The 26,570-nt window shown below is 38.1% G+C and overlaps 3 protein-coding genes across 7 annotated transcripts; 1 reads left to right on the forward strand and 2 right to left on the reverse strand.

Annotated features, from left to right (window-relative positions):
• Positions 1–1,494: 1,494 nt before the first annotated feature.
• Positions 1,495–14,131, forward strand: LOC101213503 (B3 domain-containing transcription repressor VAL2). Of its 3 annotated transcripts, none has more exons than XM_031882136.1 (15): positions 1,496–1,799; positions 1,950–1,999; positions 2,092–2,129; positions 2,866–2,993; positions 9,039–9,120; positions 9,211–9,312; positions 9,751–10,373; positions 10,500–10,596; positions 10,695–10,869; positions 11,182–11,258; positions 11,321–11,761; positions 12,087–12,136; positions 12,237–12,350; positions 12,455–12,522; positions 13,108–14,131. In XM_031882136.1, the coding sequence occupies exons 4-15, from the start codon at positions 2,881–2,883 to the stop codon at positions 13,869–13,871; spliced, it is 2,706 nt and encodes a 901-aa protein (XP_031737996.1). In that variant the 5' UTR covers positions 1,496–1,799; positions 1,950–1,999; positions 2,092–2,129; positions 2,866–2,880; the 3' UTR covers positions 13,872–14,131. The 3 variants fall into 3 exon arrangements, with proteins under 3 accessions (XP_031737997.1, XP_031737996.1, XP_011651831.1); XM_011653529.2 differs by having other exon boundaries at positions 1,497–1,799; positions 11,339–11,761; XM_031882137.1 differs by lacking the exons at positions 1,950–1,999; positions 2,092–2,129 and having other exon boundaries at positions 1,495–1,799.
• A 1,496-nt stretch (positions 14,132–15,627) lies between these two features.
• On the reverse strand, positions 15,628–19,796 carry LOC101222385 (elongation factor P). Its single transcript, XM_004137627.3, has 7 exons — positions 19,495–19,796; positions 19,314–19,391; positions 19,091–19,197; positions 18,552–18,629; positions 18,262–18,363; positions 17,919–18,000; positions 15,628–16,051 (listed from the first exon to the last, which is right to left on the reverse strand). The coding sequence occupies exons 1-7, from the start codon at positions 19,634–19,636 to the stop codon at positions 15,933–15,935; spliced, it is 708 nt and encodes a 235-aa protein (XP_004137675.1). The 5' UTR covers positions 19,637–19,796; the 3' UTR covers positions 15,628–15,932.
• A 386-nt stretch (positions 19,797–20,182) lies between these two features.
• LOC101222624 (probable serine/threonine-protein kinase PBL11) lies at positions 20,183–26,247 on the reverse strand. 3 transcript variants are annotated; one of them, XM_031882138.1, is made up of 6 exons: positions 25,914–26,247; positions 25,684–25,834; positions 22,537–23,239; positions 21,474–21,731; positions 21,244–21,381; positions 20,183–21,016 (listed from the first exon to the last, which is right to left on the reverse strand). In XM_031882138.1, exons 3-6 carry the CDS (start codon positions 23,176–23,178, stop codon positions 20,384–20,386), a joined length of 1,671 nt encoding a protein of 556 aa, XP_031737998.1. In that variant the 5' UTR covers positions 23,179–23,239; positions 25,684–25,834; positions 25,914–26,247; the 3' UTR covers positions 20,183–20,383. The 3 variants fall into 3 exon arrangements, with proteins under 3 accessions (XP_031737998.1, XP_011651834.1, XP_004137676.1); XM_011653532.2 differs by lacking the exons at positions 25,684–25,834; positions 25,914–26,247 and adding an exon at positions 23,870–24,075; XM_004137628.3 differs by lacking the exons at positions 25,684–25,834; positions 25,914–26,247 and adding an exon at positions 23,870–24,074 and having other exon boundaries at positions 21,262–21,381.
• Positions 26,248–26,570: the final 323 nt, after the last annotated feature.

Consider the following 26,570-nt stretch of genomic DNA (forward strand, 5'->3'; position numbering starts at 1 on the left):
AATCCATCTTAAAGCATCAATCTTAAACCTCTTTTCTCCAACTAACCTCAACCCTAAACTCCTCTTGAGTTTCTTGGGGATTCTTGGTTCCAAAGTTTGTCCGTACTCACTTTTTTCTACCTTTTCTTACTTCCTCAATGATAAACTAACAAAAACTAGCTCCCTTGTCATGCAAGGAAAAGTGAGATCTAAGACCTTTTCAATGTTTAAATACTTGTTAGAAATTTACTCAGGAAAACAAATAATTAAGCTATCAGATACCGTGTAATAAACCTTTGTGTACAGTGAAATTCAATCAAATGATTATGTAGACCAAAACTTAAAATTCAATAAGATTGTGATGTGATGTTATTTGAATTAGGAAAGGAAAAATCATTACTGGCATGCTCCTAGCAATCAAGGTTAACTATTTGAAACTTCACATCCGATATCATAAATCAACTCAATTCCAAAGTATAGAGGATGAACCTTTACTATCAAATAACTGCCTCTCGTTCCCATTATAATTTTCAATAATAATCTGGAGTTAGGGGGATTCAAGAAATATTAAATCCCAAAGCAGCAGAAACTGGAATCAAAATCCACGTCGGAAGAAAACGGAAAAGGATGGTAAAAAAAAAAAAAAAACTCGCGTTTACCAATCAAATTACTTGGACATAAGCAACCAACTTCTTCTGGTCCCGACACTTGTTGTTGTTAGGTACCCCATCACAAGTTTCACCCTTTCTTAATTGAGGATTGAGTTCGGTCTTGTTCTCCTTCTTAGAGTCAGAAGACCTACCACTACCAGTTACGCCATGGAATTCCACTTCTTTCCACAACTGAAACATGATAATTATTCTCCAACGAATTTCATTCTCCGATAGGTAAGCCAGCTTCAGTTGCACGGAGCAGACGCAAAATTTTCCTCTAGCTTCGAAACACAATCAACATTAGACACCAGGTTTGGGAAGAAAGTGTTGAAAGAGTGGAGATTTTCAAGAGCTCCAAAATTCGTGATATTAGTTTATGGGGTGCTGAGGTAGATTTGATGAGAAGCAGGCATGCAGAAAAGAAGATGATTGATGATGTGTCCAAGCATTTTGAAGAAGTAGTCATTTGCATGTTATTGTAAGTATAAACACAACTAAAATGTTCGTACGTAGTCAAGTATTGTTTAGTGATCATTTAGTTGTAGCCATGCATAATCCACATTTATTTCACTTTTTTAGATAAGAAAGTACAAGTGGATACCCCAAAAAATTATTGTAAAATTCGATATTATGTTGCAAATAATTAAGAGTTGGGGTTAGATGGATTAGAAAAAAAAAAGTTTTTTTTTATAAATATATTAATTCCAGTGTAAACTCCGATTTTAAAAGTTATTTGGAGTCCAAAATGACTTAAAATTAAAGATAAAAAGTATATAATTGAGCAAACGTGCACCATACATCTTTTCCTTCTACTTCTGATGTCATGCGAAGCACTAAGGAATTATTCTATTTGTTAAATATTTTAACTATTAGGCCTTTTCTTTTCTTCTGTAGACCCTCCCACGCTCCCCACCACCAACTACTGCACCCAACCCACCCCCGTCAGACGCCGCTCCTTCACCACGAAGTCTCTGCGGCTGCCAAACGAACCATTTCTGCGACGGTACTGGTGATCCACAGCAATCTCAGACCTCCCGCGTTACGAGAACCACCAGCACGACGACCTCAGATCTGAGGTGGCTCCAGCCAGCAACGACGCCCGCCGCATTTCTCGACTACCCTCAGCCTGAACTAATTTGGATCCCCTAGACCCTAGTCTTTAGATCTGTGAGTTCGAATTATTTTGATCACATTCCAGCAAGGACATAAGTCATTTTTAATAAGATTTTGGCAGTAACTAAACTATTCACTTGAACTCTTTCGAATTAGATTACAGCGTTAACGCATTTTCTAACCTCCAACTTCTTCTGTTCTTAGGTTCAGATTAGTTTCAGGTTGATTGAATTAAGGTTTAAGGTCGACTTCTGGTAAGAATAGTTGGTAACCCTCTTGCCTTTCGGTTTCGATTAAGGATTTCAAAACCAGTTCTAAGCTCGAGACCTTGTTTTTGTTGTTTCAGGAGTCTATCCGATAGTTTAAGAGCGCTTTAAAACTTTTGTAAGTGGTCTCTCACTCGTCGAGAGTTGTTTTGTTGTATTGTTTACATATTGACTTCTTTGAATTCTTCGAACTATCAAAATGAACCTTTGTATGGAATATGGATATTATGGTTCTTTATTTACTATGCTTGGCTGTTTACATATGAGTTTTCAACGAGCCTACTTGAGTTGGTATCTTCCACGATCTCCATTTGTAAGTTGTTTAGTGTGCGTTTTACTAGTTGATACATCTTTGTAACTAGAGTAGCTAACAATTTTTCATTGACATTTTACTAATCTGAGTTTTACATTGGTTTCTAAACTGAGACATATATGCTTTTCCATCCGTACCTTTTGGCCATATTATGATTTTGGATTTCTGAATGATGGCTGATTCATGTGCGGCAAGACACAGTTGGGGGTAGCAATGGAGTTTCAAATATAATATTCTGGAGTGTATATAAACTTCTTGTGAATTTTGCTAGCCACCTTTGTTTCAAAAAATGCTTTAGTTTTTGTATGTCGACATTGGTTTCCTTCACTACTTATGATTTTATTGTTGATACGACAGTTAATGTAGTTTAGGATAGGGCGTGTGGATGATTTTAGCAAATATTAGTTGTCGTTCGTGAAAGAGAAATGGTTATCGTCTTTGCTCATGTATCATGTCCTATTTGCTTTACAAATTTTGTTTATTTAATATAATTAGGGATTTTGTTTGTGCATCTTGGATTTTGGTTCTATGGAATTTGCAGAATTGAGATTGAGGAATGGCTTTGAGGACTTGCATGAATGTGTCGTGCAGAGCATCCTCTTCAACCGAGTGGAGGAAAGGTTGGGCTCTACGATCGGGAGATTTTGCTACTCTTTGCGATAAGTGCGGGTAACTTTTCTGATGTATTATGTATTTAAATTTCATAGAACACATTGCAAGTTCTTTTGAGGTTTAAGCCCTTTTTTGGTCTTTATTTTGACTACACATTTGCTCACTCCCCTTCTCATTTTATGCAAGTTTTTCAAAGTTTATTTGGCTTGTGGCTAGCCAATAGGTTTATAGCTTTGTTGTTGTAGTCAGGATTTTTTGCCATATTGCTAGACCTCCTATACTCTTCACCTATAGTAGAAAGAATAGAGATAAAAATAGAATCACACGTGGGAAGGAGGGAGAGAGATGAGGAAGGATCGTGGGAGTGCGGGAAAGGGAGGATGGAAGAGGGGGACCATTTGGTGGGGACCAGTAGTTAGTTATAATAAAAGGCAGAAGAATGGGGGGGGGGGGGGGAGGAGGGGGGGCATCGAAGATAATTTCTGGAAGAAGCAGAAGCTGCATTCCTCCTTGTGCAGGAAGAAAGGCAAAAGAGTCCAGGTTCTATTGTTCGATCTTAGTGTTTTGTTTGAATTTTTCTTTGTTGCATTTCATTATGGGTTTATTGAGTTCTTTGTTGTTTTCTGGTTGTTTGAGCATTTTGTTCTCGAATTTATGTGGGAATACTATTGTTATATTGTAACCTGTTGAAGAGATTATATATATATATAAAGATACATCTGTAGTATCTTTATAAATTGGTATTAGAGCCTAAAGCCTGGCCAGAAGAACTACCATGGCCAAGAAGGTGGAAGAAAGAATAGAGACAGTGGAGCAAGAACTTTGGCGACCACTAGTGATAGAAGAGAATCTGTCGTTGATTTTGAAAAGTATCCAGGAGATCAATAATCAGATTGATAAACAACAGATGATCATGAAATACATTGAAGGCATAGTTCGAGACGATATCTCGACGGGAAAGAAAACGGAAAGTGCAGTTAGTCACACCAAAGGGACCGAAACGAATGTTTCAGAAATATCTGAAGGATTGAAGAAAGATGGAAGGAACGATGAGGAAAAAACAGCAGGTTGGAGCAAGTTGAAGAAGATGGAAATGCCGGTCTTCAATGGAACGGACCTTGATTCCTGGTTATTTCGCATAAATCGTTATTTCAAGATACACGAGTTGACTGACTCAGAGAAGTCAACGGTAGCGGTAATCAATTTTGATGAGCTAGCCCTGGATTGGTACAGATCGAATGACGAGTTGGAACGGTTCAAGAATTGGGAGGATTTGAAACAAAGACTGTTAGTCTGATTCCGAAAAATTCGTGATGGAACGCTTGTAGGCCAATTTTTAACGATTAAATCAGAGACGACGGTGGAGGAGTATAGAAACTGCTTTGATAAATATTTAGCGCCAGTAGCCTTCCTCCAGGCGATAGTGTTAGAAGAGACTTTTGTGAATGGACTAAGCCCATGTCTGAAATCTGAAGTTGATATACTGGAGCCCAAAGGTGTGGCCCAGATGATGAAATTAGCCCTGAAGATTGAAAATAGAGAGATGGTTCGACGGGAATGTGAGCTAAGTAGTTTGTTTGGAGGGGGAATGTGGGCTAAGTTTGTTCGGAGGGAATCAACAATTCAAACAAAATTATGTGAAGCCAACCTTGATTGTAACAAACAATCAGAAACAAACGGAAGGAAGCTGGCCGATGAGAATGATTACGTTAAAAGGGGTGACAACAGAGGAAAAGAGGAAGGAAGGTCCGACCAAACGTCTGTTCGACGTCGGATTTCAAGCATGGAGGGAAAAGAGATTGTGTTTTCGATGTGAGGAGAAGTATCACGCGGGACACATATGTAAGGTGAAGGAACAAAAGGAATTGCGGATGCTAGTGGTGAGGGAAAATGGAGAAGAACTGGAAATTATTGAGGAATTCTTTGACGCGGAAACAGAGGCCCAGACCATCGAAATAGGAAAAGTGGAGAATCTGAATATAGAGCTGTCCATTAATTCAATTGTGGGGCTATCCAATCTAGGAACAATGAAAGTAAAATGGAAGATCAAAGAGACCGAAGTGGTAGTACTCATTGACTGTGGAGCTACCCACAATTTTATTGAAGAGAATTTGGTAACAACCCTTAGCCTACTAGTGACAGAAACATCCAACTATGGGGTGATTTTGGGATCAGGGGCTGCGGTCAAAGGAAAGGGAATATGCGACAATGTGGAAGTAAGGGTAGGAGAATGGAATGTTGTAGATAGCTTTTTACCCTTGGAAATAGGGGAGTTGATGTACTATTGGGTATGCAGTGGTTGCACTCATTGGGAGTGACTGGAAAAATTTAGTGATGGCATTCCAACATGGTGGGAGGAAGATAGTGATAAAGGGGGATCCTAGCTCACTGAAACTAGAGTGAGCTTAAAGTCTATGATGAAGACATGGGGAGTTGGTGATCATGGATATTTAGTGGAATGTCGGGCGACAGAAGGAAGGGTAGCCATGGAAGATTTAGATGATGAAGACGTGCTAGCCATTGTTGACGACATGATCTCCCCTCTGTTGAACAAATTTAGTGATGTTCTGATTGACCGGAAGAACTACCTTCAAAAAGGGACATTGAACACCATATATACCTTAAAAAGGGAGTGGATCTCGTTAATGCCAGACCTTATCGTTACGCTCACCACCAAAAGGAAGAAATAGAAAAACTAGTTGATTAAATGCTAAAAACAGACATCATAAGGCCAAGTACCATTCCGTATTCTAGCCCAGTACTTCTCGTGAAAAAGAAAGACGACAGATGGCGAATTTTTGTAGATTATTGAGCGTTGAACAATGTCACTATCCCAGATAAGTTCCCAATTTCGGTCATAGATGACTTATCGATGAATTGAATGTAGCTAATATGTTTTCAAAGATTGATTGAAAGGCTGGTTAGCATCAGATCAGGATGCATCCAGGAGATGTGGAGAAGACGGCCTTTCGAACACATGAGGGACACTATGAGTTCCTGGTCATGCCGTTTGGGCTAACCAATGCCCCTTCTACGTTCCAAGCGCTAAAGAACCACATCTTTAAGCCTTATATGGGGAGATTCTTGTTAGTGTTTTTTGACGACATCTTGGTGTATAGTAGGGGAGTGGAAGAACATGTACATCATCTCGAAGTAGTGTTGGAGATCCTACAGGAGAATGAGTTATATGTGAATTTAGCCAAATGTAGCTTTGCCAAGAGTAGAATAGGCTATTTGGGACATTTCATATCTGAGAAGGGCATTGAAGTAGATTCGGAGAAAATAAGATCAATTAGGGAATGGCCAATCCCCACTAGCGTTCGAGAGGTCCGAGGTTTTTTGGGACTCACCGGATACTATAGAAAATTTGTGCAGAATTATGGTAGTATCTCAAGCCCCTTGACACAACTTTTGAAGACAAGAGCTTACTGCTGGAAAGAAGTAGCAAGTGCTGCCTTGAGAAGTTGAAGATGGCAATGATGACTCTACTAGTGTTGGCCATGCCGGACTTTAGTTTGCCCTTCGAGATAGAAACAGATGCCTCTGGTTACGGTGTGGGAGCAGTTTTAGTACAAGCCAAGAGACCGATATGAGGGATAGAGCTCGCTCGGTCTATAAAAGAGAATTGATAGCAGTAGTGTTCGCGGTGCAAAGGTGGAAACCGTACCTGCTTAGGAAGATATATACAGTAAAAACTGATCAGAAGTTGCTCAAATTTCTGCTGGAACAAAGGGTGATTCAACCCCAATACCAGAAATGGATAGCCAAGCTCTTTGGATATTCATTTGAGGTCGTCTACAATCCGGGATGGGAGAATAAGCCAAGCCCTATCTAGAATGCCCCTTACAGTACACTTAAATCAACTATCAGCCCCGACATTACTCAATTTAGTGGTGATTCAAGAGGAGGTAGAAAAGGATCAATACCTACAGGAAATCAAGAAGAAAATAGAAGAGCAAAAAGTTGAAGTCCCAAACTTTTCAGTACAGCATGAAGTATTGAAGTACAAGGGAAGATTGGTGCTCTCAAAAACCTCTGTTTTACTGCCCACTGTCATGCATACCTATTGTGATTCCGTCTTTGGAGGGCATTCGGGGTTCCTAAGAACCTACAAGCAGATGACCAGAGAGATTTATGGGGAAGGAATGAAAAAAGACATAAAGAAATATTGTGAAGAATGTCATTGTATGCCAAGGGAATAACACACTAGCACTATCACCCACGGGATTGCTGCTGTCATTAGAGATTCCTAACACAGCGTAGTCGGATATTTCCATGGGTTTTATAGAAGGGCTCCCGAAATCAGTTGGCAAGGAAGTGACTTTTGTGATTGTAGATCGTTTGAGTAAGTACGCACATTTCATAGCCATAAAGCATCCTTACACGGCCAACTCTGTAGTAGAAGTTTTTGTCAAAGAAGTGGTGAGATTGCACAGGTATTCGCAGTCAATTGTATCGGAAGAGATAAAATCTTTATCAGTCATTTCTGGAAAGAAATGTTCAGGTTAGCGGGAACCAAATTGCACAGAAGTTCGGCGTACCACCTGCAATCCGATGGCTAAACCGAAGTGGTCAACAAGAGCTTGGAAGTTTATTTGAGATGTTTTTATAGAGAGAAGCCGAAAGACTGGAGTAATTGGTTGCATTGGGCAGAATATTGGTATAACACCACATACTGTAGTTCAATTGGCATTACTCTGTTTCAAGCTGTGTACAGGTGACTGCCACTACCCTTGATCCAGTATGGTGATATGGAGACTCCCAATTTGTCACTAGAGCAACAATTGAAGGACAGGGATGTGACCTTGTGTGCATTGAAAGAACACCCGCGGCTAGCTCAAGAGAGGATGAAAAAATATGCTGATCTCGAACGCATGGACGTGGACTTCCAAGCCGGTGATCTAGTTTTTTTGAAGATAAGGTCATATAAACAGATGTCATTAAGAAGGAAAAGGAATGAGAAGCTTTCTCCAAAATATTTTGGCCCTTATAAAGTTCTGGAAAATATTGGAAATGTAGCATACCGATTGGTGTTGCCAAGTTCAGCTTCTATTTTCCCTGTATTTCATGTATCTCAATTAAAGAAGGCCCTCGGAAATCATGATCAGGTACAGTAGTTGGTTCCCTATGTGAATGAGAATTATGAATAGCTGACTCAACCAGAGGAGATCTTTGGGTACCGGAAAAATCCTGCTACAAAAGAGTGGGAAGTATTGATCAGTTGGAAGGGTTTACCACCTCATGAAGCCACATGAGAGGACTGTAAAGACTTCAAGCAGCAGTTCCCTAATTTCCACCTTGAGGACAAGGTGGCTTTAGAAGAGGAGACTAATGCCAGATCTCCTATACTCTTCACCTGTAGTAGAAAGAATAGAGATAAAAATAGAACCACACGTGGGAAGGAGGGAGAGAGAAATGAGGAAGGATCGTGGGAGTGCGGGAAAGGGAGGATGGAAGAGGGGGACCATTCGGTGGGGACCAGTAGTTAGTTATAATAAAAAGGCAGAAGAATGAAGGGGGCATCGAAGATAATTTCTGGAAGAAGCAGAGGCTGCATTCTCCTTGTGCAGGAAGATCCAGGTTCTATTGTTCGGTCTTAGTGTTTTGCTTGAATTGTTCGTTGTTGCATTTCATTCTGGGTTTATTGAGTTCCTTGTTGTTTTCTGGTTGTTTGAGCATTTGTGTTCTCGAATTTTTGTGGGAATACTACTGTTATATTGTAACCTGTTGAAGAGATTATATATATATAAAGATACATCTGTAGTATCTTTACACATATTTGTTCCATTCTTGAGATTTATTGTTCACTTTTATCAACTGTTTTATAGCACGTACCACAAAATAAGGATACTGAATTTCACAGCCTGCCTTGTGCACTTTAATCATTGATACAATATAACCATGTATATTGAGAGATAGTTTCTCTCTATATTTTTTTTTTTCCGTTTTTTCCTGCATCAGCTGCATTTTCTTTTTGCACTGCCCTATGCTCCTGAAATTAAGAAATTTGACTAAATAAATTCTATCATCTTATGCATCAAGACAAAAGTTACTATTTTTAATTGAACTTGAGATGCCAAAAATGTCATGAACTGCCAATAGGTCTGCTTACGACCAGTCAATTTTCTGCGATATATTCCACTTAAAAGACTCTGGTTGGAGGGAGTGCACCTCATGTGGCAAGGTAATCTGATTTGGCATAATCAGTTCCTTTCCTTTTCAGTGCCTTTTCTTTCTTGCATGCTAGATTTTTATCAAATGAATTTGATTGCAGCATCTCCATTGTGGATGCATTGCTTCCAAGTTTCTGATGGAGCTTCATGATAGTGGGGGGGTGAATTGCATAAGCTGCGCAAAAAGTTTAGGACTTCATACTGTAAGAACATACACCAGTATAACTCACTCATTAATGTTGCAGCTTGCTACTAATTGTCTATAGCACAATATTTTAATAATCCACAACTTTTTTTTTGTTTTTTATTTCTTAGGTTTCATTTTTTATTTTAACTTCAAACATAGATTTTAATTATATTTTTTCTTGCTAATCAGGATCCTTCTCTTAGAGCAATATTTTGCATGTTATTTTTAAGCATCTCATGTATTTAAGTTGATGGTGTTACCACTTGGTTCAGTGATACTTTTTTTTCTGTTTCATTTTCCATGATTAAACAATTGATATTTATAGAAGAAAAGGAATCCTTTTGTTTTATTTAAATGAACCGATGGCCACTATATGAGTGTTAGATTATGTAATGTATGCACCTATTCCTTTTTATCTGATGTATAGTTATGCTTATTATATATATTGTTACAGACTAGTACCAGCGAAAAGTTGAATGGGCTTGGCACATCACAAGTTCAAAATTCTGGTGATTTACAATCATTTTTAGTGGAAGATGGTAACAATGATAGAATAACACTCATCCAATCGGGAAACAAGGCAGAGGGAAATGAGCTTAGACAATCACACCTATCTCCAAGTAATAACAAAAATGTATCCTTGGTTCAAATGAAACACGAAGAAAATTGTCCTTCAGTGAGAGATGTTGGATATGTCTGTTCCTCGGAATCCACTCAGGTGACAAATGGTTTGAATGAATTTGCCAAACAGGAAATCTGCAAAGGAGACAGTGGAACAAAGCTTGCTTATGATTCACTTGCTTTGGGCTGTGGTAACTCAAATCCCCTTCCTGGCGTTTCTATTGATGAAAAAGAGGCTAGCAAGCCATCCTCTCCGTTGCTTCTAGGCTCTAGGTCTCGTCATCTTATTCCAAAGCCTGCACGTTCAGTATTTAATGTAGGCTTGGAGTCAAATACTAGCATGGTTTCACAAGTACGCGTTGCGAGACCACCTGCAGAAGGGAGGGGGCGAAATCAGTTACTTCCTCGGTATTGGCCCAAGATTACTGACCAAGAACTGCAGCAGATTTCTGGAGCGTATCCTTCCCTTTTATTTTAATTGGTCTATTACTTGCTGGCGGCATATTTGCATGTCTTGATTGTTTTATCATTTTACTTGCTTACAAAATGTAAAATTTTATTTCTTAACTGCGTGATCTTAAGTTCAAATTCCACTGTTGTGCCCTTGTTTGAGAAGATGCTCAGTGCCAGTGATGCCGGTCGGATAGGTCGATTGGTTGTCCCAAAAGCCTGTGCTGAAGTACGATTCAACATGTCTGAACTAGTTTTGTAATGATGTTTTATGTTTACTGTAGTGGATACTGTAATCTGTTAGGTGATCTCTGGACAACTTTGCAGGCGTATTTCCCTCCGATCTCTCAGCCAGAGGGCCTTCCTATTAGAATCCAAGATGTCAAAGGAAAAGAGTGGGTGTTTCAGTTCAGGTTTTGGCCTAATAATAATAGTAGAATGTATGTTTTGGAAGGAGTAACTCCCTGCATTCAGTCCATGCAGTTGCAAGCTGGAGACACTGGTAAATTCCCCCCCCCCCCCAAATAAGATGAAGCAAAATGAGATATTGGTATCTCTTGACGATTGGATTATTTGAAAGCAAAAGTTTTACATTATCAACAATGGTCATTGATTTTTTGTTTGAATTGATTACCCTTCTATTAATAAAGCCGGGAAATATGATGTGGTTTGTGCCCACTGATTTATGAATTAGTTTTTGCCCTACGTCAAATTTTGCAGATTTTGCTTGTCAAGGTTACTTTTTTGTTTCTTGAAGTACCCATCTTGGAATTTCCTAATATATAGGATGGTTTCTTTTTCACTTTTGGCACAGTGACTTTTAGCCGCATGGATCCGGAGGGCAAACTTATTATGGGCTTTCGCAAAGCATCAAGCTCTTCTATAATGCAGGTAGCTGGCTGCTGCTGCAAGTAGTTAAACATTGTACACTAAAAGGTTTTAAGTTGAAATAGAATTATTTGGTTGAACAGGATTCTCATCCATCTGCTCTTTCTACTAGCGGTCACTCGAGTGAATTCTTTTCAAGTGTTTTTGAGAATCTTCCTCTTTTGAGTGGCCATTCCAGCCTTCTCCAGTCCTTGAAGGGCAACATGGATCCCCAGCTCAATTTATTGCCTGGGTACTTCAATCAACCTGGTAATGATACGAACTGGCAAAAAGCTGAGAAGCAAGATGATCAATCAAGAGAGTGCTTGCTCCTATCTTCAATGATGGTACCAGAGAGGAAAAGAACTCGAAATATTGGGTCTAAAAGTAAAAGGCTGCACATTGATTGTCAGGAAGCTCTGGAATTGAGACTTACATGGGAAGAGGTGCAGGATTTGCTTTGTCCACCACCCACTGTCAAACCGAGCAAGTTCATGGTTGAGGATCATGAATTTGAAGAGTATGAAGTATGTAATATATCGGTTTTGATTCTTATGTTGAGAATTATTTACTCTCGGTGTTCAACATGGACAAAAGTTTTTACTCAATCTCATTGTATTGTTAAAGTCTCAATTTGTACCACTTTTTCATAATTTATCTATCTTATCTTGGGGGGGGGGGGGGGGGGGGGGCTAAAAGTCTGGTTTTCTTAATTTGTGATTTTCTATATTGATTAACTCGTGGAATAAACTTGAAGTGAATCCATGTGTTGTAGGAAAAATACTCATCTTGAAGTAATTGTTGCATGTTATTGATCTGACAGCACAAAGAATTCCCTGTGTTTTCATTCAGGAACCTCCAGTTTTTGGAAAGATGAGCATTTTTGTGGTCCATTCAACTCGGTAATTGTTTATTATTGTTTGTATTTTCATACTGCACCTGTTCATTAACCTCTTATTTTAGTACCCAAAATATAAACTTTCAATTGATGTGTCCATCCAGGGGACAAGAGCAATGGGCACAGTGTGACGATTGCTCTAAATGGCGAAGGTTGCCCATTGATGTACTTCTGCCCTCCAAGTGGACATGCTTGGAAAACATTTGGGATCAAAGCAGGTAAATATTTATTTTCTTTTTCCTTTTCTGCTCGTCCACCCAAGGAAATTTTCTTGGTGAAGACAGCTTATGCATTTTCTACACTTCTGAAATCTTGTTATCAGGAGTTCATGTTCTACACTTGAAGAACTGACAACAAGGGAACTGGAAAATATTCTCAGATTGAATAAGGGTATGGTTGTGGACCATTATATTTCCCCAATACTTGTTACTGTTAGTTTTTCCTCCACTCTGTCTTTGACAGATGAGCTTGATCAATACATACAAAAGAGACTACACTATATTATTATACATTGCAGATTTCAATAGGGGTTTGTATTTCTGAACTGCATGTGGTTTTATCTCTCTCTCTCTCTTTTTGTGTGTATGTGTGTGTGTGTATATATATTAAAACTTATAGTTATAGCACTGGGATTATGAGCTAATAGTGGTCACTTTAACTGCATGAGTTTAGGTGTGAATTTAAACCTCAGAGAGAATGCAGCTCTGCATACCTCAAGGTCTGTTCTTATTGGCTTTGAGGGATCTCAAGGCTAAATTTTGTGTAACTGTGAGTTGACAAACATTACAGTCATTGACATGAATATTAGAAATGCGAGGGATGGTATGATTATTTGCATGGTCAATAAGTAGCCTATTGTTAGGTAGCAACGAACAACGCAAGCGTTCATATTAGTGCCTACTAAAGATTGTTCATTTCGTTATCCCAGTGCATTATGTTTTTCCTCACACTTTGTATTGAATGTCTAATTTCCAGAATTCAAGAGGCAGAGAACTTTGGCTTTCAGTGGACCAATCCAGGATCATGAATCCTCTGGTCTGGATGCTCTGGCGAATGCTGCTACTTTAGGAGATAATGGCAGTGATCCAGGCACTGCATCAGTTGCAACTACAACAAAACATCCAAGGCATCGGCCTGGTTGCTCGTGCATTGTGTGCATCCAACCTCCCAGTGGCAAGGGAAAGCACAAACCTACATGCATGTGCAATGTTTGTATGACAGTTAAACGTAGATTTAAAACTCTAATGATGCGCAAAAAGAAGCGGCAGTCAGAGCGTGAAGCTGAAATCGCTCAGAAGAATCAGCTTAAGTGGAGCTCTAGAGAGGAATCTGAGTTGGACAACACCTCTCGGCATGCATCCCTGAACCTCGATCCTTCTGCAAATGAAGCCCAATTGATGACAAATGAACCTAGAAGCCAAAGTAATTTGGTTGAAACTTGTAAGGACCAATTAGATTTAAATTGCCAACCTGACCAAGAAAATGAAGTAGAAGGGGTGCCTAACCGAGTGAGCATGATGAGTCTAGTTCAAATCGCAAGCCTACCATTGGAGACATATTTGAAGCAGAATGGTCTTACAAGTTTGTTACCAGAACTACAGGCAAGTTCAGCATCACATGCACCAGCCCAAGGTACAAATGAGATGGAAGGAGCTGTAAATGATGATGGGTGTTTTGCTTCTGCTGCTCAAGATCAGGAAAGTGAGGGAGAACAAATTTGCGGAAAAGATCAAAGCTGAAGTTCAATCCCGAAAGTTGAACCTGCCTCTTGTTTGTGATTATTAAATACTAACATCTAAAATATAGGTTAGTTATTTAATTTCAATGTAAATAGATAATTGAATTTAAGTCTGCCTTTTCTCCTTGCCAAATGTATATAACTCACCCTTGGTTAACAGTTGGAGTTTTTCCCGTTAAAATAATGCTGGAAAATTCTTGATACAATTGACACAACGTCCTCTCTTTGGTTTAGAATAGAACAAATATTCTTTAGATTTGAGTCACTTTATTCGTTCCAGTTGATTGGATGATTTAGTTTTCATCTCGTAGTGGTTAAGTTCTCATGTGTGGTATAGGCATAGGATTGAGGACGTACGCTAGTGAAGGGAATATAGCGAGGGTGAAGCAAACGCAACTGCAAGCCTACCAGTGAGATTAGTTGCTTGTTGCTTGTTGCTTTCAAGGAAGCAATAAAACGAAAACATATAGTATTGGTTTGGTTAGGTCCAAATAAAGGCGCAGTTAATGGGTTCTGAGTCGAGGCCTTGGAAGAAGAAATGACAGTGATTAAGAAATTTGGAGATGAACACAACTTGTTGGACCAATATGAGCGAGTAAGCTTTAAAGTGCGACTAAACCAAGCAACATTGGAGCAGAGTTTTCTTGAGCCGAGGATGGTGAGGTCTCAACTGCGGGCACTATTTACTGGCTCAGGCTCAGTTGAACTACCATACTTGGTAACAATAACAACTACTAATCAACTTCAACAACATTCTCAACTTACTCAAACCCATTTTGGACAGAGAGTAGGGCAAGGAACTCCCACATTTCAAAGACCCCATGTCTTGGAAATGGAAAACTCTCAGTAAACCCCTGCGTCTTTGATTTCTTTTAATCTTCTCAATCTGCTTCCTTGCAGGAACAGGCTTCAGTAAAATGCTATATATATATATATATATATATATATATTATCGATTATGGGTTTAACCCTCTGCTTGAAAATATTGGGCCATATTAGCGAACATATTTAATCAAGATAAAATTCTATTGCATGAAAGGAGAATTGGATGATGCAGGCAGGGTTTTGGAGCAAATGCTGGGAAGGGGTCATAACCCAAACGATGCAACCATCACAGCACTCGTGAATGCTTTCTGCAAAAGGGGTAAAACGCAGAAAGCTTCAGAAATGGTTGAGCTGGTGGGAAGGAGAATAGCTTGATACCTGACATTTACACGTATATTGTTCTTATGGATGGCTTGTGTAGGGTCGGCAGATCAGACGAGGCAATGGAATTGCTCAATGAAGCGGAGGAAAATGGTTTAAAACCAAGTGTTGTCACTTTCAACACCCTCTTCAATGGATTCACCTTCATCAGAGCGTTATGCAGGACATCCTTGAAAGAAAAGGATGTATTGGAAGATGCCCATCAACTGTTTAAGAAAATGAAGGCCTGCTGATCCAAGCACTATGTTCAGCAAACATGATTTCAGAGGCACTCGCAAATTTGCATCATATGATTGAAAAAGGCTACGCTCCAACACCGATTATCAGTGACGTTATTGTTCAAACACTGTCACAGGGGAAGCGTCAACGAAACATTCTGTGTTTTGGGGCTTGGAATCCCTTTCACAGCAATTTCTTTCAGTGCTTGTAATGAGCTTAATACACAGGGAATATATTTCAGTGCTTGTAATGTATGAGCTTTGGCTTTGAAACAAGGTGTTAACCCCACCAAGTCCCCGAGATAAGCAAACATATATCAATTGCCCGGCCGATTAAATAGCAAAATTAAATTTTATGCAAACGCAATTATCAATTTTCTGCCGATGATTGAATTACTTCTCGCATACTTTCAGATACAACTTGACTGCTTCACAATAATTTGGTATTCTTTACTTCACCAATAACAAAATAATCCAAATCTTAATAACTGGGAGACAAAATCTTTGCAGCTCCATTGCCGATCTTTCACGAGCTCAATCTACAAAGAGGCCAAAAAAATCAACAAAATAATTGCTCTTTCGAAGGGTACTGACTAGGCATTCTCACCAATGAGTTTTAACTATTAGGTGTGTCAAATTCATGCTCGGCTCGTGTATTGTCCAGTCCTTGTATCTATCACAATACTATCGCCTACATTTATAAACAGAGGGACACTAACAACGGCACCAGTTTCAAGTGTAGCGGGCTTCGAACCACCTGCCAGTGAAATATCATCTTCAATTAGAAAAAGGCTGTCAATAAATATATATATATATATATACTGGCTGGAGGGTGGGAGGAGAGAACAGAATGGCAGATGGATCAAAAATATCAATTTGTATGTCCAAGACCAGGAAATTAATGTCAATAGCAACCCATCCACAAATCATATGATTGTGGATCAAGATAACCAATGTTCTTAATGAATTAGATTTATGAAGCTTAAGATTAGGACATCGTACAAATTTGGTATGTAGCTTTCTTTATTCTGAATCACGGATTTACTAATTACAGGGGGCTACATAAACCAAATTACATAAATTCAAGTTACGAAACCTACGTCTATAAAATTATAAACGCACAAGCTAAAAGTAAAGTATACAGATTCAGCCGGTTACAGTTGCTTTCCCACACAGGACACAGCATAAATTATATAAACCTAGACTTCTTAATTTCACCCCATATTAAACCTACGATGAGAAATAGTTCCTGATTGATACATCGTACAATACTCAAATAACTACATGTTTAGTTCGTGGTTGATGCATTATCCAAACAGTTACATGTTGTAGTTCTTGGTTGATGCATTATCTAAACATTACATGTTGTAGTTCTTGGTTAATACTACATTCAAAAAATTAATGTGACAAAAACCTCATAATGCAGGTCATGTATCAACCAAGAAAAATCTATCAATCTAAAATGAAAGCTTGGCCTTAAGTCATAGAGCTAGAAATGAGCCAAGCGGATATTTTTTGTTTCCAAAAATAAATGATTCGCTAGTATGATAATTTAGGGTCTGCTAGATAACAATTTGATTCTGTATTTTCAGTTTTTAAATATTTTCTATTTATGATTTTCTTTTTTATATAATCTCCTTTTAACAAGTACATTAAAAAACCAAGTCAAGTTTTGAAAACTACGAAAGAAAAAGAAAAGTTTTATGATTTGGTTAATTCACATGTTTATTTAGGAAAGATAAAAACCATTATGATTAAATTGTGTGAAAATGAACAATCATGGTTGACCTAGAGATGAAAAAGGGTCAACGGGTATAACAAATGAACAATTTTTTCATTCTTTCTCAATGGAAGTTGTCTATTTCATCCGAAAAAGTAACTAGCTAAGATTTAATATCCTATGAGTTTTCTTAGCACTCACAAATGTGTTTATCAAACGGGCCATCAATTATTATATTAATGCAATTGCAAGTAATAATATACATACATACACATATATAAATTGTTAACGTCAAGATATATAAGATAACAGATATATATATATCAATGCAGTTACAATTATAGAGATGATCTAGACTTAAACATCGAGTGGCAAAATTGATGCTTTATTACTTGATGAGGTGCTAAAACTCCATCATTGCTTCACACAATCACTATACCTTCGTGATATTTGTGAACTTGTCTATAATAAACGACAATTTAAAAGTACCCATTAGCTTTTCTAAAAATTGTAAAACAGACGACATTTTAATCCTTGTTTCATGAAGAATCACAAAGTGTGAAATGCTAAAAGGAAACATCCTGGTGCTTCCACAATTAGCAAAATCCCCTCAGATCCGGACATAAAACTCCATTAAAAATGTTTGAAACCAACCCAAAGCAATAACTTCTCTGGTCTCCAAAATTATTTCGATATGTAATAACCATTAACTTAGTGTCAACACCCAAATGTCAGAAGTTAGTAATCTGATGGTATTAAGAGATTGGTTTAGACACTAATCTCAACCGGCTAAAAAATGTTGTCATATTTTAGCCCATTTGAATTCGAATAACCTCATCTAGCAGCAGCAAATTGTTAATAAAGCACTAAAAAAATTCCTTCAAGACAAGTAAAATCGCAGTACCTTGTGCCGTGTCACCTTTCAGTCCAGGATCAACATCAACCACAGTCAACTGAATTGTGATGGGAACCTCAAAATCAATGACCTAAGGGAGGGAAGCGGACAAAAGAAATGAGAAAAATTAAAGAATTCTTATCATCATATTTCACTTCTTGTTAACTGAAGACTGACACAGTGGCACTTTGTAGAAACTTGAAAGCAAATGCATGAGATGTGACACGTTCATCAAATTAAAAGCTGCTAAATCTTATGTGGCCGTAATGTGAACTATTTAAAAACACCATGAACAACTCTAATTGGGCATCCCATGCCTCAAAACTCAAGCTATCCAATCGATCAAAGTTACCTTCCCATTCCAAAACAGTACGATACAGTCCATTCCTTCTTTTAGCCACTTTGTCCTATCACCAACGTCTGCTGCATTCAAGCGTATTTCTTCATACGTATTCTGTAAAACGAGCAACTTAGACTCATTTCATGCTGGTGAGACTAGCAAACAAAAATTTATTTGCAAAGTAGCATTCCGTAGAACGTGACTGTGAGAAGAGCTGCCCCACATATCAAATCGTGTAAAGAGAAATTTGAGAAAGCTGTTAAAGACAACTAAATCATAAGCATATATATACTTTTATATACCAGGTCCATGAAAACAAACTGGGAACCGTCTTTGTAAGTGAACTGCTTGACTTCCTTGTATACATTGGCCTCTTCAAGCTGGAAAGACGTAATGCATAAGTACATAACAATGAACGTAGAAGAAAATACGAGAAGGAATATCACACTTATAGCACAACTTTTACGGACTCAAGAATTATGAGAGGAACATTTGGGGTCATAATTCATTTTCTGTTGTGGTTATAGCGTCCAGCTTTTTACCTAGTAAATCTAGCACGTAGAACAGTTTTGATTTTTACATAGTCACAAATTACATTATGCAACAGGCTAAGTGCATCAATTTTACACCTGAGGAAAATTCCTTTATCCCATCTTCTCGGAAACGAGTCTTTATGAGTAGCTAGAGAATTTTCATGACTTTCAAATGTGAATGAAATAAAAGCTGAATCAGGCATCAGAGTTCAATTTTAGCATCAGAGTTCAACAGGAAATGAGTGGATGAGTTTTAACCGTTTAGTAGAGATTAGAGGTCAATGAGCAGATCATATTCTGCTACTCACCGAACTTCCTGCTCGAAAAGTCTTCTCAACCGTATTTCCGGTCACGTAATTGCGAATTTTAGTCCTCACAAAAGCTGCTCCTTTGCCGGGTTTAACATGAAGGAACTCTATCCAAAAAGGAGGGGAGGGGAGGGGTCAAGTACGACTACGAGTCTCTCCAATCAAGCAGCAATAAAATGATGATTGGGGAGAAGGAAAGTTAGAGTAGAGAAAGAAGAAGAACCTAATACACGCCAAGGAGCTCCATCCACTTCAATATTGGTGCCAACTTTGATGTCGTTGCTAGTTAACGCATAAATCCCTGAAAGTGAAACAAAAATTAGAATGGTAGAGCCGTGAGAATGAGATAGTAGGAAGAAGATTCAGAAATGAGAAATGTTGAATTGGGGAATGGAATGGTTTACTGAAAAATCCGGTACGCGAACTTGGGGAGAAAGAGCGCAAAGCGAGGGGCTTCAAAGGAAGCGAAAGGGAAGTCTTTGAGGATGAGGTGCGGGCGAGAAAAGCAGAAGCCGAGGAGGCATTACAGAGGAGAGTGCCAGCCATGGGTAGGGGCTGTCTACGACTATGTAATTGTACAAACTGCTTATTCTTAGCCTGAGCCTGAAATGAAGCGTCCAAGATAAGGACTGTTAGCCGGGAGGTGAAGGATTGGGTCCGGCGGATAGATGAAATTGAAATTGAAAATTGTCCTACTTTTTTTAAAGGTACTATAAGAACGAACTTAGTGTACGGGATTGACATTAGGGGACAGTTATATATATATTTATATCATTTGTTGCCACCTAATTTAAAATTAACAATCTTCTCTTCTGTTTCTACCTTAACATTTAACTCACGCATTATCTTTTTGTTAACCCAAACTTAATCTAACACCACTTAAATAAATCAAATTTGCAATTTATTTTCATTTCAGCTTACTATAGATTTCAATATTCATCTCTTACCCAACAACTGTGCATAAAAGTAGTGTTTATTTGGAGAGATCTACGAATTTCTCCATCCAACCATCGTCTCGCAACTTCTGCCGTAATAATCAAAGAGTTATTTTGCACGTTAGAGAAATGTAAGAATAAGACAGGCCGAAGGAGGTGGTATGAAGCGAACCAGATCTCTGTAAAATGGCATTTTCCCAATCCCACCATAACCCAATTATATCTACATAACTAAAACCTTTTCTTCTACTACAACACCAGGGGTTGCATTTATCCTTTATGTATTCGTTTGAATGACCAAAAAAGGTTGAAAAATAAATATATATATATATTTTAAGAAAAAAGTTCATATACACAATCAAAATCCTTCAACCCCAGTTCGCCGAAAGGCCGATGACGATGATTTTCGACTTCCCTGTCTGTCAAGCTCCTCAAGTGAGTGCGAGGAACAAGCACGTGGTGGAAGAGTTAATGGCATGGTTCGTCTAGATGAAGATGGAGAAACAGACAGCCGTGCACCTGAAGGAGGTGAAGGTGAGAAACTCATCCTGGGCGCTGGGGTGATGATGCCATTAAGGCTCGGAGACCTTGAAATCTGTTTTCCAGAAAATGATGCAGGTTCTTGCAAAGGAAAACGACAGGAGTACTTTACGTCTTGTATGCTGCTAAGACGTTCAACAATTGCTCTCATCGTGGGCCTTTCAGATGGTTCCTTCAGAAGACATCTTTGTGCTATGTCAGCCACAATCCTTGATGCTTTAGATGGGAAGCGTCCTTTTAGCTGGGGATCCATAATCAGGGATAGTCGACAATCATCGGTGAGGAAAGGCCGGCTCCACTTAACTAAGTTCCGCTCTTCCTTAGGATGACGGTTATCAAGATTCCTCCTACCAGTAAGTAGTTCCAGAAGAACAATTCCAAAACTCCAGACATTGCTCTTAGGAGTAAGCAACCCTCTCTCCAAGGTTTCCACAGATAGACTTGCACCAATCTGCATATATCACCGAAGTAAAAGGTCATTTACGCTGCCACCTATTAATCATCATACAATAAAAGGAGCCGAGTTTAAGATAACATAAACCATGCTAACATATCATATACAAGAAGATATAGGAATAATGCACGCACAGGCGTGTGTGAATTATTAGATATCTCTCATACTAGCCCGCTGGGATATGATTGGTTCATATACAAGAAAGAAGAAGAAAGTGCCATCACCAATTTCAGTTGACTAACCACTGGATTGTTGGGTATCTCTGGATCGGGAATATGTCCAACACAACCATATCCAGAAAGTTTTGCACTGAAGTCTTTGTCAATCTGTATGTTGGCAGTCGAAAATTCATTGTACATCGCCTGTGGATACGAAGTCCCATCCAAATAAGACATAAGCCAAGTGAAGCACATCTCATGTCAAGTACATGAATAAGACAGACAAGTTTAATCACCTGGAAAGGTCCTTCTTCGTGTAAGAAAGCCAGACCTTGGGCAGCACATAATGCAATTTTCATTCTTGAATTCCAGTCAATGAGGGGTCCTTCAGACCTCGAATATAGAAGCCTGTCCAAACTTCCATGAAATAGCCTTTCATACACCAACATCCTCTGTTCAGAGCCATCGCGTGCATGGAAGCCAAGTAGTTTACAGAGGTTAGGATGTTGAAAAGAGGCCAGCGTGTTGACTTCATTGACAAATTCCCTTAATCCCTGGGTAAGCACAGTCACTTCATAGTTAGTCGAGGCTGTAACTGGAAACCAGTTTGCAGAGGTTAAATAAAACGTCTTAATTCTCATTCTTTCTGCACATATAGCTCGTAAGGTTAAATCTACGTTCTGCTTGTGTAGTCCGAACCCTAGAGTCTCTTCATGTTTGAAAGGTTAGTTTATATGAAGAAAATCATGGATTTCTGGAGATTCAATGTGTCGAATGTTCCTTTATAGAAGGCAATAATAATAGCCATCCATAAAATGATAAAATGAAGGTTAAATTGCAAATTTGGTGTTTTGAAAAAAAGTTAGAATTTAGCCTTATGGTTTGATAAAACCCTCATAAATAATTCATAGAGACCATATATGAGAATATATCACATCATAAGGACTAAGTTCTAACTTTTTTCCAAAACATAAGAATCAAATTTGTAGTTAACCTATACTAATTGGCAAAATGGATACCAAACAAAACCAATATGAGCTGCCACTGCCTATTCCTAAACAAATTTAAGTCACCCCAACACTTAAATAAGTAACCCCCATACAAACAAGAGAGATGAATAAATGCACATCACAATGGAAAAATATACATCGTGTCCAGTGTACCAAGTAGGATTTAAGAAGAAAGCAAACAATATGAAAAGACATCAAACCAGAAAAAGAATAAAATTTCCAGAAAGTTTATAAACCTCGCAACCAATAGGAAATTTATTTAAGCAAACAATTTATTTATAATATAATCTCAAAAGCAACATAGCTGAGAATATCGAGTTCATCCAAATAAAGTAACCAATTGTAGTACCTGATTTGATGAATAAAGACGCGAAACAGTGGCCTCAAACTTTCTTAAGCTAGAAGAATCGTCTCCAAAAGAAGCCTTGTATATAAAGGATGAGAGACCTTCTGACATGCACCGATCGGAAGAAAAATGATGGCAAGCAGCCGATACTTCTTCAAATGAGAAGTTGCGGAGTGATCCCGTAGGAGGCAATGGCAAGGGTCCGGACGAATATAATGATCCACTGGAACTGGAAGTCACCGATTTAAAGCTTCCTGAAATCTTCAAAGAAGCAGTAGCCTGAGGTGAAGGAAGGGGAAGTGGTTGTGGACCTGAGGATTTTTGTTCTTTATTCAATCCAATATAAAGCTTTGGTTCATCATGTGCATCATAATCTATTGCTCCAAGAGCATCCTGTTCGGCGGCATCAAGATACGAGGGAGCAGATAATGCCCTTGCTCTATTGCTGGATACTTTATTATTAACTGGTTGAATAGGTTTTACTCTGGTTCTAAAACTTGGTGGTGCGGATTGCAAAGATCTAGTTTCAAGTTGGGGCTCAGGGAGAATGGCTGGCAAGTGCTCCTCCTTAGTATTAACAGGTTTAACGTAAACAGGCTGATCGGGCCTTTTCTTTTTAGTCTTCCAAACAGTGAAACAGGGCATCTTCTTTTCTTCTTTTTTCTTTCCAAAGACTGTATAGAAATGTTAGGCTTTTTGCATTGATCTGCAGAAGGAAAAGCCAAATGCAGTTGTAAAAAACTGAAGTAGGTGAGATCATCAGAATTAATACCGCCAATAATCTCAAATTGGATAAACATTATTGAGCATTTCAATGCAGCAAAACTCCAAAGGAACATAACTAAACATGCACATTGAGCCTCTCCTTTTATGGGAATAATAATCTACGAATCTAGTGCAATGATCAAGGAAGTGGATGCAATGATGAGCAAATGAAATTGTTTGATGAACTGCAATCTAATCATCCAATTCCGTCTTAATGTTAAAATAAAAGGGATCTGACAGTCTGAGAAAACGGGGAAGAAAATTAAAAAAGAAAAAAAAAAAAAAAAAAAAAAAAAAAAAGGCTTCCCCGTCCTATATATTGTGGCAGAAAGCAGGTCAGATCCACAACAAGACTATGTTTAGTTTGGAGAAAATAGTTACAACCAAAATCTCAAAGAAAGTAATAGAGAGAAAAACAAAATAGAAGAAGATAAATGGATAAAAGGGAGAATTGGAACCCTAAGATAGCAGAAAGCATGATGAATTAAAAAACAAAAAACAAAAAACAAAAAAAGAAGAAGAAGAAGGCATAGGTGAAGGTGGAATGAATTTGAAGAGAAGAAAAACAAACCTGGAAAGGATAGAGTGAGGAAGATGAGGAAAAGAAAGGGTGAAAGAAGTCAAAATTAGGAAGGGAAGAGGAGAAATAGGTAGATAGAAAGGAGATAGTTAGAGATGGAAAGGAAAACCCAGAAAAAGAAGATAGGAATCCAATAGTATTATCATTATGAATCAAACATAGAGAAGATAGAGAGATGGAGCCCAGTGAGCCGTGGTCAAACCTACCCGGCTTTTTAATTCATTTATATATACATATATTGTTTATTACAAATAAAACCCAAACTTCCTTTTTACCAGAAAAAAGAAATACAAAATGACGAGGGCAATTGGGTAAATTAGATAATACAAATTGTGTGTATTTCAATTCAATTCAAGCCAACTCCAAGTAGGCCTCGATTGAGGTGACACCCCCCAGTCAAAGTTGGAAAATGGTTGATATTTGAAACTTTTATACAAAAATATTAGAATAGTAAATGAGAATTAATATTTTAACAAGGAAAGAAAAAGAGAAGAGTTATGTTTTAAGACAGCAATGGGGAGTGGACATATAGGGTTGGTGTTTGACTATAAATCTTGGCCGCTGGATCCACTTCGGGTGTGGAGAGAAAGCTACGAGCCCCCACGTTCGCGGGACCCACTTACGTACTTGAGATTAAAATTACTAACCACAGCACAGCCCCGGTTTGACATCGCATGATCGTCATCGGGTCTCATACCTTCCTCTTCCTTCCCTATCTCCATTTCCAATTGAACTTCAGATGTGAGGTCAGTATACTTGTTTTGTATATAACGCTTTTTCAGGTGAGCACATTATCTCTTACATATTCCCTCCACCATTATAACCTTTTTTTTTCTTTTATTGCTCAAAACCTCAAAGAGTACATTTTAATACCATTCACTCAAATTCATTTTGATAAATTATTGTAATTTTATATATAAATTTATTAATTTATAAACAATTACACAGATTTCTATTCAAAATCACATATACTATACCTTTCAAATGAAATTTCTGAATTTTTTCTTTTTCTTTTTCTTTTCAGTATCTAAACGAGTAACCAAATAAGTATATTGAGATATGTTTTGATTTCAATTTAAACTCTCCTAACCATTTCAATCTCTTCATCCTTCTAATTTCGTTACATATCTATCAATACTTCTTTTTAATCTATTTTTTATTTATTATTTGTAGCCCAAGTAGGCTTTTTTCCTTCCATTTCTTTTTATTCGGGAATAAGATGTATTTATCCAGGAACAACGTAACCGATCGAAACTTCAAATCGATCCAGGAGAGACAAAACAACAAATTCAGTTCGAGATGCACCGTTTTTCCCTCTCTGAAATGTCAGTTGGGTAAATGGGAAAAATAAGGAGACGTTGATGTGACTAAATATTTGTAAATTTATTATCTTTGTTTAGTATTGATTTGGGTATATGTCCCGTGGTAAGAGTATTATTGCATTCACAAGTGGATGGTTCTTGTGCTGGAGACGACGATGGAGCAGAATTGTTTTGAAACAACTTGAGTTTGTCGACATTGGATTACCTTCAATCCAAGAATTCTTTGGAAAACATTAAGATAAAAAAACTGTATATACTTTGTTTCGAAAATAGTTTTCATGTAAATGGTTGGTTTAGATAATAAAATAAATTTTTTTAAAAATTGGGAGATGAATTTGGATAAAAGAGAAAAACAGAACAAGGAAGAAAAAGAAATATGTCATAAAAATTGGCGTAAATGTAAAAGATGTACAAATGTATCCAATTGGAAGAGTAAGAGAGGAAACAGAGGAATTAGCAATAACATTGCCCAAAGGTACTTACATTTCTGGAGCCATAAAACAAATACACACAGGTAAACCCATATAATGGAGCTGAAGCTGGGACCAATGGCATTTGCAAGCTCAATTTGTGTCTTGAGTGCAACAACCACATAACCCAATCCCACACCAAAAGCAGCCACACACCTTCGTTCCTGCACATCAATCAACAATCAACAATAATTTTTCTTATAAATTGAATGAAAATTCCTCATGCCATGATTTATTCCGTACCAGAAGGCCAACATGCCAAGACCGATATCTAGATTCAGCATGTGGGAATTTAGATCGGCGATGTCCCAAATGCTTCTTTACGAAGCTGAGCATTCGAGATTTCAAAGTCCGTCGCCGTTGAAGGAGGATCCGAGATACGGATTTGGAATCCACTTCGATGAGTAGTTTATCAAGCTTTAGGAGGCGTTGGAATTTCCCGGAAGGGAGTTTCAGAGTGGCCTTCAGCTTGATATAAAGGTTACAGATCTTGGCCTGAACGCTGATTTTGAATGACCGCCGATGACCTATCGCCATTGCCATACATGACACCGCTCACTGAAATGAGAGCATCATCCTATTACTTACTGACCTAATCTCATACAGTATGGGCCCATTCGGATGATCGGCCCATTTGGGGCTAATCGGCCCGCTCAACCCAATCTTAAGTGTCACCAAGTATATGATAAGAATTCGAGTCTAATAACCTTTCTAACCATAGCTTAATTGGTTAACCCAATTTTTTTCACTCCCACTTGTGTCAAGTCAAAGATAATTAGAGTATATTTGAGCAATGTCTACGTGAATTGCCATCTCTTATTTCATTTATTTTCTTTTGACTGAAAATATGCTCAGACTCAACCAACACAAAAATTACAAAGACAACAATATATAAAAAGT

Source organism: Cucumis sativus, chromosome 3 (assembly GCF_000004075.3).
Source record: "Cucumis sativus cultivar 9930 chromosome 3, Cucumber_9930_V3, whole genome shotgun sequence".
Lineage (NCBI taxonomy): Eukaryota > Viridiplantae > Streptophyta > Magnoliopsida > Cucurbitales > Cucurbitaceae > Cucumis > Cucumis sativus.